The 18,325-nt window shown below is 39.3% G+C and overlaps 1 protein-coding gene across 1 annotated transcript in view; it reads right to left on the bottom strand.

The window, feature by feature from the left end:
• LOC106133247 (ubiquitin carboxyl-terminal hydrolase 32) overlaps nt 1–17,785 on the bottom strand; it is a 58,476-nt gene extending 40,691 nt beyond the window's left edge. Inside the window, exons 1-7 of the mRNA XM_060950621.1 lie at nt 17,608–17,785; nt 17,295–17,529; nt 16,906–17,224; nt 11,540–11,768; nt 2,544–2,818; nt 1,860–2,040; nt 639–827 (exon numbers count right to left, since the gene is read on the bottom strand). Of these exons, the coding sequence (XP_060806604.1) occupies nt 639–827; nt 1,860–2,040; nt 2,544–2,818; nt 11,540–11,768; nt 16,906–17,224; nt 17,295–17,529; nt 17,608–17,665 (1,486 nt within the window). The 5' untranslated portion in view covers nt 17,666–17,785. The remainder of the gene's footprint in view (nt 1–638; nt 828–1,859; nt 2,041–2,543; nt 2,819–11,539; nt 11,769–16,905; nt 17,225–17,294; nt 17,530–17,607) is intronic.
• Between the last annotated feature and the right edge of the window lie 540 nt (nt 17,786–18,325).

Genomic DNA, 18,325 nt, shown 5'->3' with positions numbered 1-18,325 from the left:
GAAAAAAAACAATTCAGAAGAAATATATCAAAATCGGAAAAGTGACCTAAATAAAATCAAAAAGAGTTGTCTAAATGTGGAACTTCAGAACACTTGAATGTTTGACTTCATTATTTCCTAATAATGATAGTTACCGACTTATCCACTCTGGGACGAGTCAGGTAATTACATGGCTTTCATAGGCAGACCCCGCGCTTCTCTCAAAGGAGAAAACGCAACCATGAAGTCTAGTTATTAGTGCAAGCACGTCGATCCAACGTGCTACCTTACCTACATTAACTTTGACCTATATACCCTGAGGAGAAAATCTCAATAGCGCGATTCAGGACTCACCCTTAGAATTACTAGTAAAGCTCTCATCGCATAATATAGCTTCGTCCAAACGAAGTTGGCTTCCTTAACCTTTATTAACATTACCTGATTCATTTACCTACTTCTGGAGTCTTGGATAGTAGCGTATTTATAGGGGGAGCCAATGTTCCTCTCCAGTGAAGAGGCTACCAAGCCAAATGGCAGAATAACGAATTGTCATTTTACCAATAGTGTAAGCACGTCGATCCAACGTGCCAAGTAACAAACCTCCACTTTGACCTATATACCCTGAGGAGAAAATCTCAATAGCGCGATTCAGGACTCACCGGTGGAATTACTCGTGAAGCTCTCATCGCAAACGATAGCCTCGTCCAAACGAGGTTGGCTTCGACAGCAGCCTTCCGATCCGGCTGCGGTGTAAGCCAACCAGTTCCCCCACCATTCTGCCCCCACCAGGTACCAGAACTGGCCCACGGAGTAACCGCGTTGAACCTCGCGACGGAGCCAGCCGAGAACTGAAAATAAGTCGGCATTTGAATTTGTAAGCTTGAAACTCCAATGATATCAAAGGTTACACCAACCATAAAATATTTAACCTAAGACCTTAACCTTTTTTTTTACGTGTGGAAAGACTTTCGTCTACCCGGCCGGCTACGGGAAGCCGGACGGGTTATGTGGGGCTTGAACCCACTAAAACCACACGGTGCCATCGCCTACCGCTTCGTTGCCAGGAGTGTGAGCTGCCCTCGAACCTAAGATTAACCTTGTTGTAACACTGCGATACTGCTGAGCGTGGCCTTCCAGACTTTTCGGGATTGTTAGCTTTGTCTACCTCGTAAGGGATAGGGACGATATGTATGTTAAAATATTCCTTAACAGTAGAAAAGTTGATGAAGACTCTGTCTACCCAGTAATAGATAAAGACGTGGTTTTTAACATACATATGGTCACGTCTATATCCCTTGCGGGGCATATAGATATGTATGTATGTTGAAACAAATACATCATCGATCATCAACCACCTTTATCTAATAAGTGACGCAACATTTATAGAACAAAGCGTTAATTAAACACGTCTCATTTAGAAAACCTTCAACGTTGTTACGATTTGTTTGCGCGTGATCAGAGTAATATGCTATTATTTAATGAAACATACATACATATAATTACGTCTATATCCCTTGCGGAGTAGACAGAGCCAACAATCTTAAAGCCGCAATTGCCAAAATTCCCACGTAAAACGTAATATCCCCGGGAGTAGGTACTATACAAGGAGAGTGTGGAGGGAAAGGTCGGAGTGGGAAGACCTAGACGAACGTATCTTGATCAAATTAAGGACGTCCTGGTAAAGGGTCAGGTCAAAAGTACCCGAAACCGCATGAAGAGAGTTATGAATGTGGATGAAGCGAAGGAAGTATGCAGAGATCGTGGCAAGTGGAAAGAGGTAGCCTCTGCCTACCCCTCCGGGAAAGAGGTGTGATTTTATGTATGTATGTATGTATGTACTCCTGGGTATTCAATTCAACAAAACACTCGTACAAACTCACCAATGTCCCTCTCCCGATGCTTGCACTGCGGCCTCAGGCCCAGCACTATGTGGCACACCTCGAACACCAGCTCCAGGAACGGAGTCACCAGCGAGTCCGCCGACTCCACGCTCCAGATCAGGAAGTCCTCCAGGGCTAGGGCCGTGTCTGATGGGATCACGCCTTCGTTCTCCGGGGGGTCCTGTTGGAGGTAAAGATGGATAAGATTCAGGTGATTGACTTGTAGAGGTGTAAAAGTAACGAGAAAAAGCAAACCCGTATGTATTCGTTACTATAAAAATGAGTACTCGTTGCGAGGAACGAAATCGTGCGATTAACGAAATACATTCGAGAGTAACGTTTCGTTACTCAGTACCGAATACATACAGTTTGTTACAGCTCTGACTTGCCATCGTAGCACGGGACGCACGATGCCGTTTTTATCGCGCGACAAACTATCGCTGTCTCTTTCCACCTCATAATAAAAAGCGAAACAGCTGCGTGTGTTGCAGTTCGAATATAACTTACTAACGTTAGCGCGGGGCTTCGCTCCGGTCGGAATTCCCAGTAAAATAGTTTACTATCTGTGTGTCAAATTTCATCAAAATTGCTTGAGTAGTTCTTGAGTCTATTCCTCACAAACAAACATAAAACACAAACCATTTCTCTTTATAATTAGTATAGTTTGGATCATAGCAAAAATACCTTTAAAATAACAATATCTTGCTCAGCACCCGGGCCCAATTGAAACACAGGCTTCCCATCCTTGCTGACAGAGATCAGCTTCTCCTTCAAGTTCAGCAGCACCACTTCAGGGTCGAAGGTCTTGTCCCCGTCGGAGTCTCCGTCCGGGGTGGACGCCCTGGAGCCCTGTTGCTTGAGGCTCTCGTTCGCGACGGTACAAAGAATTCCGACCATGTCTATAAGCTCCTTCTTGTTGAGCACCCCGTCTCGGTCCAGGTCGAAGATCTTGAAGCAGACTGCGAAGAAAAAATAAAATTGTGTAAATAAATTATCTAACGTCCTCTTGGAAACTATCTTTGAAAATTACTAAAATGGCGGCAAGGTTGCTAAGGTAAGATGGGAGTCGCTTCGTGTTAAAACCTGACTCATCCAATCCAGGGTCCTCCTGGCTTCAGTCTCGGATGCATCCTCACCTCTCCGTTCAACCAACCCAAAATTATGGTCGTAAAAGGCGCGCGACGGGCTCCTCTTTTTAGAGAGGATGAGGAGGAGGAGGAGAATGTAACCAGGACTAACCCAAGGAGGAAGAAGAATGAAACCTCTGGGAATTAAAGAATCTTCTTAACAGTGGACAGTGAACTAATTCACCGCAATTCATATTTATTATAATTAACGATTTTAATTCAACATGCTACTTAAGCTTTCTACAAGACCCGATTCAATGCGGACATTTAATAGGTATTTTGTAAACAATTTCTCCAGAAATCCATTCGACAATTTATGTCCAGTTTTATACTGGATAACGTGGTAGCCATTCTTCGATTTATTAAGGCCATCTCTTGACGTGAGACCCTATCTTTCTCCACAGAAAGATAGAGTCTCACGTTAAGCGATGGCCTGAAGAGGAGGAAGACTCCACAGTCTTCTTCCTCACATCTTTGACGGCCTCTGTGGCGCAGCGGTAAGTACGCTTGTCTGTGACACGGGAGGTCCCGGGTTCGAATCCCGGTCAGGGCATGATGAGAAAAGAACTTTTTCTGATTGGCCTAGGTCTTGGATGTTTATCTATATAAGTATTTATTATTATAAGATATAGTATCGTTGAGTTAGTATCTCGTAACACAAGTCTCGCACTTACTTCGAGGCTAACTCAAATCAGTATTATATGTAAAAAAAAAAAAAAAAACAAAAACGAACAAAAACATCTCTCCTATTTCAGTTCCACATTACCATCTCTATACTCTTACTTTTTATCAACGTTGACATCGCCGCTGAGCTAACAATAATAATAGTAAGTATGATCTAATACAACACCATAATAATCAGCCGACGAGATTATTTGCTGAGTAAACATCAGTCACTCCATAAATACTCTTACATTTAGGGTAACCACATTGAAACGTAGACGAATAATATATATTTTTTATTCGCTTCATTTATTTTTACATTAAAGGGTTACTCAAAATATTTGTAAGTCTAAAGTTAAAGTGTTTCCGTGTTGCTAGCTTCAGCCAAACCCATTTGTATGAACTAATATAAAAAACTATGAACCAATAAGAAAGAAATAAATTCTTTCTTATGTACGAAAAAAATAAATACATTTCCATTAAAGATAGATATTTTTTCTTAATTGAATGACGCAAAAATTGTATCACTGCTTTGGATCACTAGACAAGTAACTTTAACATGTAGAATATGTGCTATACTAGCAGAAAGGTTTAGAATTCTGCAAATTGTATACTATTAATCTTTAACTTCTTTATATTGTAAAGTTTTTATCAAATTTCGTATAAACCAATTAACCATAACAATGCATTCTATCGTCTACATATATATAAATTTGGATAATTGTGATATTGAAGTTATTGAAGAAAATGCTGCAGTGCAGTTTGTTACCGCTTCTTCTGCACTAACGCTTTGGAAGTGGCAGTAAACTTAGTTTCAAGCTATCGTCAACCTATGTTGTGAAAAACCAAAAGATATGATAATTAAATTATTTAGAGTTGCTCAAATGTCCAATATAAATGAATAAAAACTTTGAATATGAATAATATTTTTTTTTATATAAAACATCCGAGTATATCTTAAACGTGTGGCCACCCATCATCAGTACAATGGAAAATGCTAATTTTAATTATAACTTGTGATGCAATGCTGTTATCATTACAGTACCGATCTCTGATAAAAATCACTCTTTATTTGAATGTAAAATACAAGGAATAGATACAAGTGTTTTTATTTGTATGTTTTCACTTATTTGGCGCCGTGCGGTTCCCGGCACCAATAAAAAAAAGAATAGGACATCACGTTCCCATGGATATCGTAGATGTCGTAAAAGGTATTTTACGAATAAGTTCTTTTAACTTTTCACTTTTTCAGCCAGTACTCTCTTTTATACAAAAGAAGATAGATAAAGAAAAGAAAATTGTATGAACACGTGGGCGACGGCTGACTTCACCCGCGTATATAAATGTATATGGTCCTTGCAAGTCATGAATAAAACAAATTTATCCGGCGCAAGTCCCGTTATCCGATTCGGAATAACAAATTCCCTCGGGGGGACATATCCCAATAACATTTATCTAGGTCAGGAACGAATCTCAACTGACATTGAATGTCTGTGATTTTATCACACATATTATCACGTCTATACCCCATACGGGGTAGGCAGAGCCCACAGTCTCGAAAATACTGAAGTGTCACTTTCAGCTGTACGGTTTTATAATGGAATTGAGATTCAATAGTGACAGGTTGCTAACCCATCACCTTCACGGTTTTGACAAGTTGTTTGGAAACATTTTACAAGTTCACGGCCAAATATTATTTCATGAATTACATTTTATAATACATGAACATGAACATGAACATTGGTACCACACCCAGCCAAGCAAAGCCTGACCCAGTCTAGCTGGATACACCAGGGGGCACAGATTTTATAGGGAGTGACACGCTCGGGGATGGGAGAGGAAGGCCGACCAGCCGCAACCAGTCGACCACAATCGACCGACTATACAGCCTATAGCCAATATAGGAATTAAGGAAGACGGGTATTGCGACGGAGGAGAGCGTTGATGTGTTGCGTGTTTCCTTCTTCCTTGTTTTCTAATTCTTGTTTTAACGGTTCGTTATCAGTTTCATTTATTTCGTAGGAATCTCGTGCTGCTGAGATGATTTTTGTTATTAGTCGCGATGTCTGCCCATTCTAAAGAATTTGTAGTGTAGGATTTCATTAGGCCTTCGTTATTATGTAGGAATTTTATCCCCGTTTCGATTATTTTTGTGGTTGGTCGGTCGGCTGTTTCAGATCTTTATTCTTGTCATGCAAATTTGCCTTCAACCTGTGGCTTTCTCTGAAGTTGGCCGCGTTGTTTCTAATGTGAGTACTTCCAGTTTGAGATATTGATGTCACACGTTTCGTTTGTAGTGTTGTTTCTAAAGTGACGTGTTTCTTGTACACTTCCAGTTGCAGCATTAGCCCCAATGCGTCGTGTTTTTCCAGCTCGTAGCATAGATTCCGATTTCATTTACTCTGGTTCGCCGCCGTATTTTCCAGATCTTGTTTTCGCCTCCTATGCCCGTGTTTCATCAGGTTCTTAGTATTGATTCTATATCTCTCGTTTGATGATGCTGATTTCCATCAGTTCGCAGCATTAATTCCAATACATCATGTTTTCTCTAATTCGTAGTCTTGATTCCAATACGTCGTGTTCTCTCAGGTTCGCAGCATTGATTGCAATATGACCTCTATCAGTTCGCAGTATTAATTTCAATACATCACGTTTTCTCAAATTCGTAGTCTTGCTTCCAATTACATTTTATAATACATACATACATATAATCACGTCCATATCCCTTGCGGGGTAGACAGAGCCAACAATCTTAAAAAGACTGCTGTTTGGCTTAATGATAGACTTGAGATTTAAATATGTAGTGACAGGTTGCTAGCCTGTCTGCCTGTCCTGCCTAAAAAAATAATCCCAAGTTTATAAGCCTATCCCTTAGTCGCCTTTTACGACATCCATGGGAAAGAGATGGATCGTTATATACATATATTACTCATTTAAAGTCATGTGTTTTTATATCCTCAAACGATGTATTTTAGAATTATTTTTTCTATTCTACCATAGCCAGCTGAACGTGGCCTTCCAAGCCTTTTCAAGACTGTTAGTTCCGCTTTCGCCGGGATATGAACGTGACTGTATGTATGTATGTACCAATATTGAACATGACCTTTTATTCAAGCCGGTTGAATCTGATTTTCATAATTGGTACGAACAACAAACAATTGTAATTACAAACATCGGTAAGAACAATTAAAGTTATCGGACGATTAGCACGCGATACGTTATCTCTAAACGACCAATAAATTCCCAGACTATTCGCGTATTGCACGGAGGCACTACATACACATATATATACATATATTCACGTTTATATCTCTTGCGGGGTAGACAGTGCCTTGAACAGTCTTGAAGGCCGATAGGCCTCGTACAGCTATTTTCGTATGAATCTATAATTATTTGAATCTCAATTCCATTACGAAGCCATACCAGCTAAAAGTGGTCTTTCAGTCTTTTTGAGACTGTTGGCTCTGTCTATCCCGCAACTATATGTATGTATGTATCTAAAAGTATAAATATGAAAGTGTACATGTGTTTGTCCGTATTTCACTCGAAATCATAATCATTCGAAAGGTCTTTATGGAACTTTGGGAGTTGGTGATGAAGGAGGTGATGCTTCCAATCACCACTAGGTCTACACTGTCTCCGGAGCGATGATCCGGCCCCGACCGCCACCAAAGGAAAGATCTTCCGCCGGGCTAGGTGATGTATATGCGCCAATCCGAAAAATCTTTGCTTGCGCGATTTAGACTTCTCCCTGTTATTGGCTGATATTGTTTGCTCTTGATGAATGATAGAGCGCGCGGCTTTCTAAGCCGTAACATATTGTATTTCTAGTGCATTGAATAACTTCTTATTCTGTTATCTTTCATGAAAATCGGTCAAGTGCGCCTGCGCGCTATTAATATGCAACGATTTGAGGCCTTATGCAAATAAATGTTATTTCTTTACACGATACAAACACACCACCAGCTTTTTGCCAGCGGTATCGCTCACATCACAACAAATATTATGTTAGTTTATTTGTTTGTTACCACTTCACGGGTTAACTATTGAACCAATCTTCTCGAAAATTTACGTATCACTACATAGTATAAAACAAAGTCGCTATTTTAGTCTGTTTGTCTGTATGCTTAAATCTTTAAAATTACGCAACGGATTTTGATGCGGTTTTTTGTAACAGGTAGAGTGATTCAAGAGGAAGGTTTTTATGTATAATAACATTTATAATTTTGCACCCGTGCGAAGCCGGGGCGGGTCGCTAGTATAAGTATAATTAAGAGTCTGGACAAGGACATAGCGCACCTTTCGTCACAGTAAAAACTTTAGTTCCTGTGAGTTTTGAGATCTGAAAACACTGTAAACTTTTGTAGGCGGCGCTAAATTCGTCGGTTTTCGTAGGTTGCGTTAAATTAGATTATTTTTTTAGGTGTTGCTATTTTAGTCGCTTTTTTGTTAGACGGTGTTTAATTTAAATTCTTCTCTTTTTGTAGATGGCGCTAAATTCACGCGGCGCGCTAAATACTAGCTACTAAATACTTGTTTCTATATAGCGCCGTGTGGTTCCCGGCGTCAATAGGAAAAAAAGAATACGACCACTCCATCTCTCTCCCATGGATGTCGTAAAAGGCGACTAAGGGGTAGGCTTATAAACTTGGGATTCTTATTTTAGGCGATGGGCTAGCAACCTGTCACTATTTGAATCTCAATTCTATCTTAAAGCCAAATAGCTGAACGTGGCCTATCAGTCTTTTCAATGTCGGCTCTGTCTACCCCGCAAGGGATATAAACGTGATTATATGTATGTATATACGTATTAACGTAGATACTGGCTTTTACGAGCAGTTCCATTAAGAACCTCTGTCTGGCATAGTGATGAAATTAGTGAGTCCTAAACTTCTAATGCGTAACATGTTATAAAGGTTTGTGAACACAAACAAAATGTACAAGTCACTTTCGCATTCATTTATATGTTGGGATTGTGTGAGTGTTTGTATATACATATAATTAATTCACACATGTTATGCGACTTTGAACTTTGTTGAAAAACACCTTTTCCTAGCGAACATTTTTTACGTAATTGCGATAACAGACGCTCGACGTGTGAATCCGTACTAATATCATAAATTCGAGAGTTTGTTTGTTTGTTTGTTACCCCTTCACGCGTTATCTACTGAACCGATATTCTTGAAATTTTGCGTAAGTATAGGTATATAATTAAGAGTCTGGAGAAGGACAAAGGATAATTTGTAATCCCGGGCAAAACTATAGCTCCCGTGGGATTTGCGGAAGACCTGTATTCTTTTGTAGGCAACCCATATTCGCGCGTGTCGTTGGCGCGTATATATATATTCATCGCTTTTTGTAAGTGGCGTTTAATTCGTGAAGCGAAGTTGCGGACAAAAGTTTATAATTTATAATTGAGTGTGAAACATACATCTATCGTTAAGCCAAATAGCTGAACGTGGCCATTCAGTCTTTTCGGGACTGTTGGCCCTGTCTACCCCGCAAGGGATATAGACGTGACCATATGTATGTGAAACATACAATCATACATCCACTTGGTCCATTTTCTCGTTTCCTCCAGATAAGACCGATACGTTATAGGTTAAAAATATATTTCTATAATTAGCACTTTATCAACAGCCAAAACTGATCGCTATGATTGAACTAGTATTAAATAGTTTAATAAATTGGTTTAATTTTGATACTGATTCAGATAATTTCGGAGTATTGGTGTAAAAAAAATCAAAATTATACTTTTGTGGTCACTCTTTTATGCGCTGAGACCACAGCACAACTCCTTGAAGTCCACATGGTCATCCTGATTCTCGTCGAAGACCAGAAAGAACCCGATGACAGCAGATCTTGGTAAACGAGGTGATAGAAACGGTCTAAGACCAATATTCACGTAGAGTTAAAGCCAAACAAGATTTTTACCACCTTCTTTGAAACTTCTCAATAACTATGCCAGCCTGGTACTCGAATTACAATCACGTGTCATTGGCTCAGCACCTCCCTCTTACGTTACTCCTTAACAATCATGGTAGCCTAGTACACTGACACAAGGAGGTGATAGATGCGAACTGAGACTCTCAGCGTCCCTTTGAGCTTTAAACACCTTCTTTTATTCTCTAAAGTAAAAAGCTAGCCTGGTACTTACACTTCAGTCTCTCAGGCGAGCCCACACAGTACACTGGTCAATTAACCCAAATCCTGACTTTCAGCGCCTCAGTCTTATAAACTCCTTAACAATCATGGTAGCCTAGTACTCACACTTCAGTCTCTCCGTTCTCGGGCCACGACCGGCCGCGCTGAGGCCACAGCACAGCTCCTTGAAGTCCACATGGTCATCTCGATTCTCGTCGAAGACCAGAAAGAACCCGATGACAGCAGACCTTGGTAAACGAGGTGATAGAAACGGTCTAAGACCATTCTTCACGTAGAGTTAAAGCCGAACAAGATTTTTAGCACATTCTTTGAAACTTCTCAATAACTATGCTAGCCTGGTACTCGAATTACAACCACGTGTCATTGACTGAGCACCTCCCTCTTACGTAACTCCTTAACAATCATGGTAGCCTAGTACTCACACTCACACAAGGAGGTGATAGAAGCGGACTGAGACTCTCAGCGTCCCTTTGAGCTTTAAACACCTTCTTTTATTCTCTAAAGTAAAAAGTGCCGTGTGGTTCCCGGCACCAATACAAAAAAGAATAGGACCACTCCATCTCTTTCCCATGGATGTCGTAAAAGGCGACTGAGAGATAGGCTTACAAACTTGGGATTCTTTTTTAGGCGATGGGCTAGCAACCTGTCACTATATGAATCTCAATTCTATCATTAAGCCAAATAGCTGAACGTGGCCATTCAGTCTTTTCAGGATTGGTAACTCTGTCTACCCCGCAAGGGATATAGACGTGACCATATGTATGTATATATAAGTAAAAAGCTAGCCTGGTACTTACACTACAGTCTCTCAGGCGAGATGAGTCCACACAGTACATTGGTCAATTAACTCAAATCCTGACTTTCAGCACCTCCCTCTTACATACTCTTTAACAATCATGGTAGCCTAGTACTCACACTTCAGTCTCTCCGTCCTCGGGCCACGACAGGCCGCGCTGAGGCCACAGCACAGCTCCTTGAAGTCCACATGGTCATCTCGATTCTCGTCGAAGGCCAGGAAGAACCCGGTGACTGCAGACCTTGGTAAACGCGGTGATAGAAACGGTCTAAGACCAATATTCACGTAGAGTTAAAGCCAAACAAGATTTTTACCACCTTCTTTGAAACTTCTCAATAACTATGCCAGCCTGGTACTCGAATTACAATCACGTGTCATTGGCTCAGCACCTCCCTCTTACGTCACTCCTTAACAATCATGGTAGCCTAGTACTCACACTCACACAAGGAGGTGATAGAAGCGGACTGAGACTCTCAGCGTCCCTTTGAGCTTTAAACACCTTCTTTTATTCTCTAAAGTAAAAAGTGCAGTGTGGTTCCCGGCACCAATACAAAAAAGAATAGGACCACTCCATCTCTTTCCCATGGATGTCGTAAAAGGCGACTGAGAGATAGGCTTACAAACTTGGGATTCTTTTTTAGGCGATGGGCTAGCAACCTGTCACTATATGAATCTCAATTCTATCATTAAGCCAAATAGCTGAACGTGGCCATTCAGTCTTTTCAGGATTGGTAACTCTGTCTACCCCGCAAGGGATATAGACGTGACCATATGTATGTATATATAAGTAAAAAGCTAGCCTGGTACTTACACTACAGTCTCTCAGGCGAGATGAGTCCACACAGTACATTGGTCAATTAACTCAAATCCTGACTTTCAGCACCTCCCTCTTACATACTCTTTAACTACCATGGTATCCTAGTACTCACACTTCAGTCTCTCCGTCCTCGGACCACGACAGGCCGCGCTGAGGCCACAGCAGAGCTCCTTGAAGTCCACATGGTCATCTCGATTCTCGTCGAAGGCCAGGAAGAACCCGGTGACAGCAGATCTCGGCAGAGGAGGTGATAGAAGAGGACTCAGACTCTCAGCGTCCAGTTGGCCAGTGGGCGCGCTGTTGCGGAGAGACCAGAAGAACTTCTCCAGCTCTATGATGTCCTGTGCAAAAGATTTCACATTTATGTATTAATTTTTTTGATAACTAGCGAGCCGCCTCGGCTGCGCACGAGTGCAATGCTGAAGTTATATAGACCATCTTCTTGAATCAATCTTAAATATAAAATTCTCGTGTCACAATGTTCGTTTCGGCTTGACCGATTTTCATGAAATTTTGTGAGCATATTCAGTAGGTCTAAGAATCGGCCAACATCTATTTTTCATAACCCTTAGTGATAAGGGATAACCCTTAGTGATAAGGGTTGTCCATCCTTAACAATTTTTTTAACTAGAAATTACTTAAGTATTATTTATATGGCAAAACAACGTTTGCCGGGACAGCTAGTCTTACTATAAAAAATAAAATCCGTAACAAAATAAGGTTAAAGGTTTACGAATACAAAAAAAAACAGACATAGTGCAGACTTTGTTTTAAAATAATTCATTCAATCACGTCTATATCCATTGTGGGGTAGACAGAACCAGTAGTCTTAAAATTCTATCCACACTAATAATAAAGAGGAAAGATTTGTATTTTTGTATGTTTGTGTGGAATAAACTCAAAAACTACTGGTCCGATTTTGATAAAATTTGGCACAGATATAGAATAGACCTTCAAAAGTGACATAGGCATAAATTTGTTTTGAAATAAATTTATTTCAAAATATAAAACACAAAAATATGTCCACCCGTGCGAAGCCGGGGCGGGCCGCTAGTATTTTATAAAAGGCCCTGTTAAGCTTTAGAACAAAATAAGTCGATTATGGTTCAAGCAGTATTTTTAAATACAGCGATTCCATAAATTCGCCCACATAATCTATACTAATATGATAAAGCTGAAGAGTTTGTTTGTTTGAACGCGATAATCTCAGGAACTACTGGTTCAAATTGAAAAATTATTTTTGTGTTGAATAGACCATTTATCGAGGAAGGCTTTATACTCGTATAACAACACGCGTCAACTATTTGGAGCAAATAAATATTCGAAAATGCGAAAAAAAAACGGGGAAAATTATTCACCTTTTGAGGGCTTTAATGATGCCCAAAGTAACTATTCCACGCGGACGAAGTCACACTCACAGCTAGTAAAGAAATATATGGAGCCCATATAAATTCGCTACATGAGTGAAATAAATGTTTTAAAATGTACATACATATGTACATGAGTTTATGTAAATTGTCATTCGTCCATGATTTAGCTTTAAGAGATCTATTATTTGTATAATGACGTCCGATGGAAATGCTGCAGTGTAGTTCATTCCGCCACTTCTTCTACACATGCGCTTTGGAAGCGGTAGTAGTTACAATTGAATTCAAGTGATGTGACGTCAATAAGTGATACCTTGTATCCAATTTTGAAAATAAATCTTTTCTATGCCGGGAACCACACGGCACATAGAATAGATTTTTTTTTTTTTTAATAAATCTATTCTATGTGCCGTGTGGTTCCCGGCACCAATAAAAAAAAAGAATAGGACCACTCCATCTCGTTCCCATGGATGTCGTAAAAGGCGAATAAGGGATAGGCTTATAAACATGGGATTCTTCTTTTAGGCGATGGGCTAGCAACCTGTCACTATTTGAATCTCAATTCCAGCATAAAGCGAAACAGCTGAACGTGACCTAGCAGTCTTTTCAAGACTGTTGGCTCTGTCTACCCCGCAAGGGATATAGACGTGATTATACGTGATTATCTATTCTATTCTATTGACATTATATTCGAGTACATAACATAATTTCAATAAGTAAATGCCGCAAACCAGCAATAAACAACAATTGTTTGGTGATGTTTCGTATTTCTAAGACACATGACGCATGCTAGTACTTACATGTGTTGTAATAATTTGTTATCTTCTATTATTTTCCTTATATGTAAGTATATTTGCAAGAATACAAGAGGCACTCCATCTTTTCTTATAGATATTCTAGATTAGAAAGCCAATATTATATAGGGGTACTAAAAACTAATTTGATAATTTGAATTTATATTAATTTTTTTTTAAAGCTGAGTTGTTTCCGGTTCCAATATAAAAAAAAAATTAGTACTACTCCATCTCTTTCCCATGGATGTCGTAAAAGGCGACAAAGGGATAAGCTTAAAACATGGGATTCTTCTTATAGGCGATGGGCTAGCAACCTGTCACTATTTGAATCTTAATTCTATCATTAGACCAAACAGCTGATGACAGCCTGTCAGACTTTCAAGACTGCTGGCTCCGTCTACCCCGCAAAGGATACAGACGTGATAATATTGATAGATGGATTTATTAACGCCATACAGCTGAATATGATGTATCGAAACTGTTCTCTCTGTCTGCTCCGTAAGCGAAAACGACGTGATTGTTTGTAGTTACTATGTATTAAAAAATAGTTCATCAAAAATGGAAAAGTCCTTCCGTCTACTATCATTAAGCCCGACAGGTACAGACAGACAGACAAGACAGAGATATTGGAACTGTCGCTCGTGGTAAACGTGACTGCGAATTATAATAATGCAAATACTTTGTTTGTGTGTTTTTCGACAATCGGAGAAAATTATTCATCTTTGAGGGCTTCAATGATGCCCAAAACAACTATTCCACGCGGACGAAGTCGCGGGCACAGCTAGTCAATTATAACATTGTAACTAGTGGTGCAAAGTTCCGATTCAGGTGGATCTCGATAAGGCCAGAAGTGTGCCAAGTTACGACACCGATAGATAATTAAATTAAACATGTTTCAAGTGAGACAGTACCGTTGCAATCTTGTAGAAAATGTCGAGTAGCTATCGCTTTTGACACAAAAACAAACTCCAGCTAAATGTCATCATTACGCGTACAAAATCGTTGTCGCCAATGTCAAGCAAATTTTATTTTTTGGGATACTCCTTACAACGTCCTACTTAGTCCTTCTCTACGTCCTTTTCAGTACTCCTAAACTTATACTTGTTGCAGTGTAGTTTAAAAAGTATAGGACCACTCTCATCTCGATCCAATGGATGTCGTAAAAGGCGACTAAGGGATAGGCTCACAAGCTCGGGATTCTTCATAAATTAAATGCATGTAAATTTTTTAATCCTTTTATACATTACAAAGAACAAGTTATATTAAAAATTAATTAATTTACTAGACAAATGATATTTAACCAAGTCATTGTAGAAGTCTAAATCGGGTGCTTCATTGTTCTAACTCTCTAAGGTCATGGTTTTATGAATAGACGGAAATAACGCCGACAACGCTTGATGTCTTGTCAGGGACGAAGTCGCGGCGTCTAACACTTCTATCAACTACATACATACATAAAATCACGCCTTTTTCCCGGAGGGGTAGGCAGAGACTACATCTTTCCAAGATCTCTGCATACTTCCTTCGCTTCATCCACATTCATGCAAGCTCGGCGGTTTCGGGTACTCTTGACCTGACCCTTTTCCAGGACGTCCTTTATTTGATCATGATACTTTTGTCTAGGCCTTCCCACTCCGACCTTTCCCTCCACACTCTCCTTGTATATCTGCTTAGTCAACCTGCTTCCATTCATCCTCTCCATATGACCATACCATCTTAACATACCCTTTTATATTCCTGTACCTACTAATATTGTGATATCAAAGTTTCTACATGAACTCTACACACCTAAGATAAAAATTTAAGATGTTTGTTAATTTAAAAAAAGCGGGGTTTAATGTACGTATGCAAACAGAACGTATGTGCCGTGTGGTTCCCGGCACCAATAGAAAACATAATAGTACCACTCCTCCTCTTTGTTGATGTCGTAAAAGGCGACTAAGGGAAAGGCTTATACACTTGGGATTCTTCTTTTAGGCAATGGGCTAGCAACCTGTCATTATTTGAATTCACTTTCTCAATTCTATCATCAAGCCAAAAAGCTGTATGTGGCCTTTCAGTCAATTTAAATAAGCAGTTAACTTAATTTTGAGTAGAAGTCAAATAGACCATTTATAGAAGGAGATAAGAAGGCTTTAGGCTATATAAAATCACGGTGCAACTATTAAGAGCGAAGAAATAAGGGAAAATGTGAAAAAACGAGAAAATAACTATTCAGCGCGGACGGAGTTGCGGGCACAGCTATGAATGATATTGAGATGGGAATGTATGGTGCGCTTCATGACCAAGTCAAAGTACTTACCAATAAATAAATTTTACATATCAAAATAAAGCAGATAACTTTTAATTTAATCATTGGATTTTCCTTTGATAATCTGGTGACCTGATCAGATATCAATCTAATCAGTTAATTTGGCATATCAAACATTATAATACACGTAAACATGGCACACCTAGGATAATTTTCAGAGAGGTGAGGTGTGCCGTGTGGTTCCCGGCACCAATGAAAAAAAGAATAGGACCACTCCATCTCTTTCCCATGGATGTCGTAAAAGGCGACTAAGGGATAGGCTTACAAAATTGGGATTCTTTTTTTTTAGGCGATGGGCTAGCAACCTGTCACTATTTGAATCTCAATTCTATCATAAAGCCAAATAGCTGAACGTGGCCATTCAGTCTTTTCAAGACTGTTGGCTCTGTCTACCCCGCAAGGGATATAGACGTGACAATATGTATGTATGTGAGGATGTTACTGGGACTAACATCACCGGGATAACCTATTGCGGTTTTGCTTCTTATTATAGCATGGCATGGGACACTGATAGCTTTCCATGATTGTAGGAAGATGTGGAACGAACATTTTAGATATAATATTGCCATTAAATATTTTAAAAAAAAGATCTCTAAATACTCTAGACATCCAAATAAAATTTTTAAACTCAATTTCATATATCTGCCATAAGGATACTCAAATGGTCAGGAGTGATCTGTAATGACCACATCTGTGCAACTTACTTAGGTTACAGAATGAGCCATTGACGGACACCTTAGATGGCCATGTAACAAAGCAAGGGAGGGTCAGGTCTATGTTATACAAGTTGCCTTAAACCTGGCAAAAAATGAAGAGAGAAGGCATATTGGCCCCAATACTAATGTATTAAAGTTTATGAAAGCATTTAGAGTAAATTCAAAAATTTTTTTTCAGTTTTCATAACATATTGATAATAAAGTCTACACCAGACACTTTAGGTATGTTTATGTAAACAATTAGTTTGTAATGAATCGAAAGTTATAAAGAAAATTCAACAAACACTTACCCTTTCTTCCAAGTGGGTGACTCCTGCCAAACTTTGATAGAATGTTGGGGTCTCCAGTTCCTGTGCCACATGCCCTCTGTCTGCCAACAACCATTTCGATAGAACAGTGGCATCTTTATGTATCAGTAACCAGGACCGGAACTGCTCAAATGTCACTTTTTCTCCAGTTCCAAATAGACCAAGAAGTATCTCGGCACTCTTCTGTGCCCCTGTGACTGGCAATGATGTGTTCTCCAGGTGCAGGGCGCGTGCGAAATCCTTCTTGTATATATATGTGCCATTATCACTCTGATTGTTTACATACAGTGTCCATAAAAACCTACAAAGTAACAATAAGTTTGAACAACAATCCAATAAGAAATCAAATAGGAATTTGTGCCGAAACTTACTTGATTTTCTCTTCAAGGCTGCCTTTAGTCAGTACCACGATACCACGCAGCAGGTCTCGGAAGCCAATGCCTCGCTTAGTGCCCCCACAAGCCTGGTAAAGCCATTCTGCCACCTCGTATGGCACACCGTCGCACAACACTTCATGGACAAACACGTCCAAGCTCAAGGCCGTCCCGTTCGCACCAGCACATCTTTTGAACGCCTCGCGAATACGTCTCAATTCACTCTCAGACACTGCAAATAAAACGACACATTAGCTGAAAGATACTCCTAATCTAACAACGCACTTTTAACTATTGCACTCATAAGTACCTCGTTTCTCTGCATCTTCATAAGATATAAAACAAGGTTTTGAGTCTTTTGCACCCATATTCGTTATTTACATCGAAATTATAACATTTTTAAGTTTAAAAAACACAAAGAAACAAAAATTACTACACAGCTGACAGTTCACGTCGTATTATGATTTGTAGCCATTTTGAATTTGAAGTTTATTTTTTTTTTATTGCAATTTATGTTCGATTTTGCGTACCTACAAAAAACATTTTCTTAAATATTTTAATTAATTAAGTTGTTATAGTTTTTAAATCAGAACAACGTGTTCTAGGCTTCGTTTTAGTAAAGGGCAGCGGTTAAAGGTATGTAAATGGAAAGAAGAGGAAACCTCGTCAAGGAAAGAGGCGTCGTTTTTATTTTTTACTTTAAGTTAAAACGCAAAATGTGTATCCAAACAAAACCTTACAGCTGACAACTACACTTCCGCCTACAATTATCATCTATTTATGTTTATCTATCAAAGATACTCTTTTCTTATTAATACCGTTACATTAATTAATAAAACTTTTTTAATTATTTAAAACTAAAAAGCAATAAATATGATGTGATGACCAATTTATTGACTGCAGAATTTTTGAACATCAACATGATCATGAAATATATCAGCTGTCACTGTCAGACGACAAAGCTATGACAGACAAAAAAGACCTATGAAAAAGAAAAAAAAAAACAAAGAGACGTCTATCTCTATCAT

Source organism: Amyelois transitella, chromosome 22 (assembly GCF_032362555.1).
Source record: "Amyelois transitella isolate CPQ chromosome 22, ilAmyTran1.1, whole genome shotgun sequence".
Classification (NCBI taxonomy): Eukaryota; Metazoa; Arthropoda; class Insecta; order Lepidoptera; family Pyralidae; genus Amyelois; species Amyelois transitella.
The sequence above is the reverse complement of the archived record's forward strand: the minus strand, read 5'-3'. Positions and strand labels throughout refer to the sequence as shown.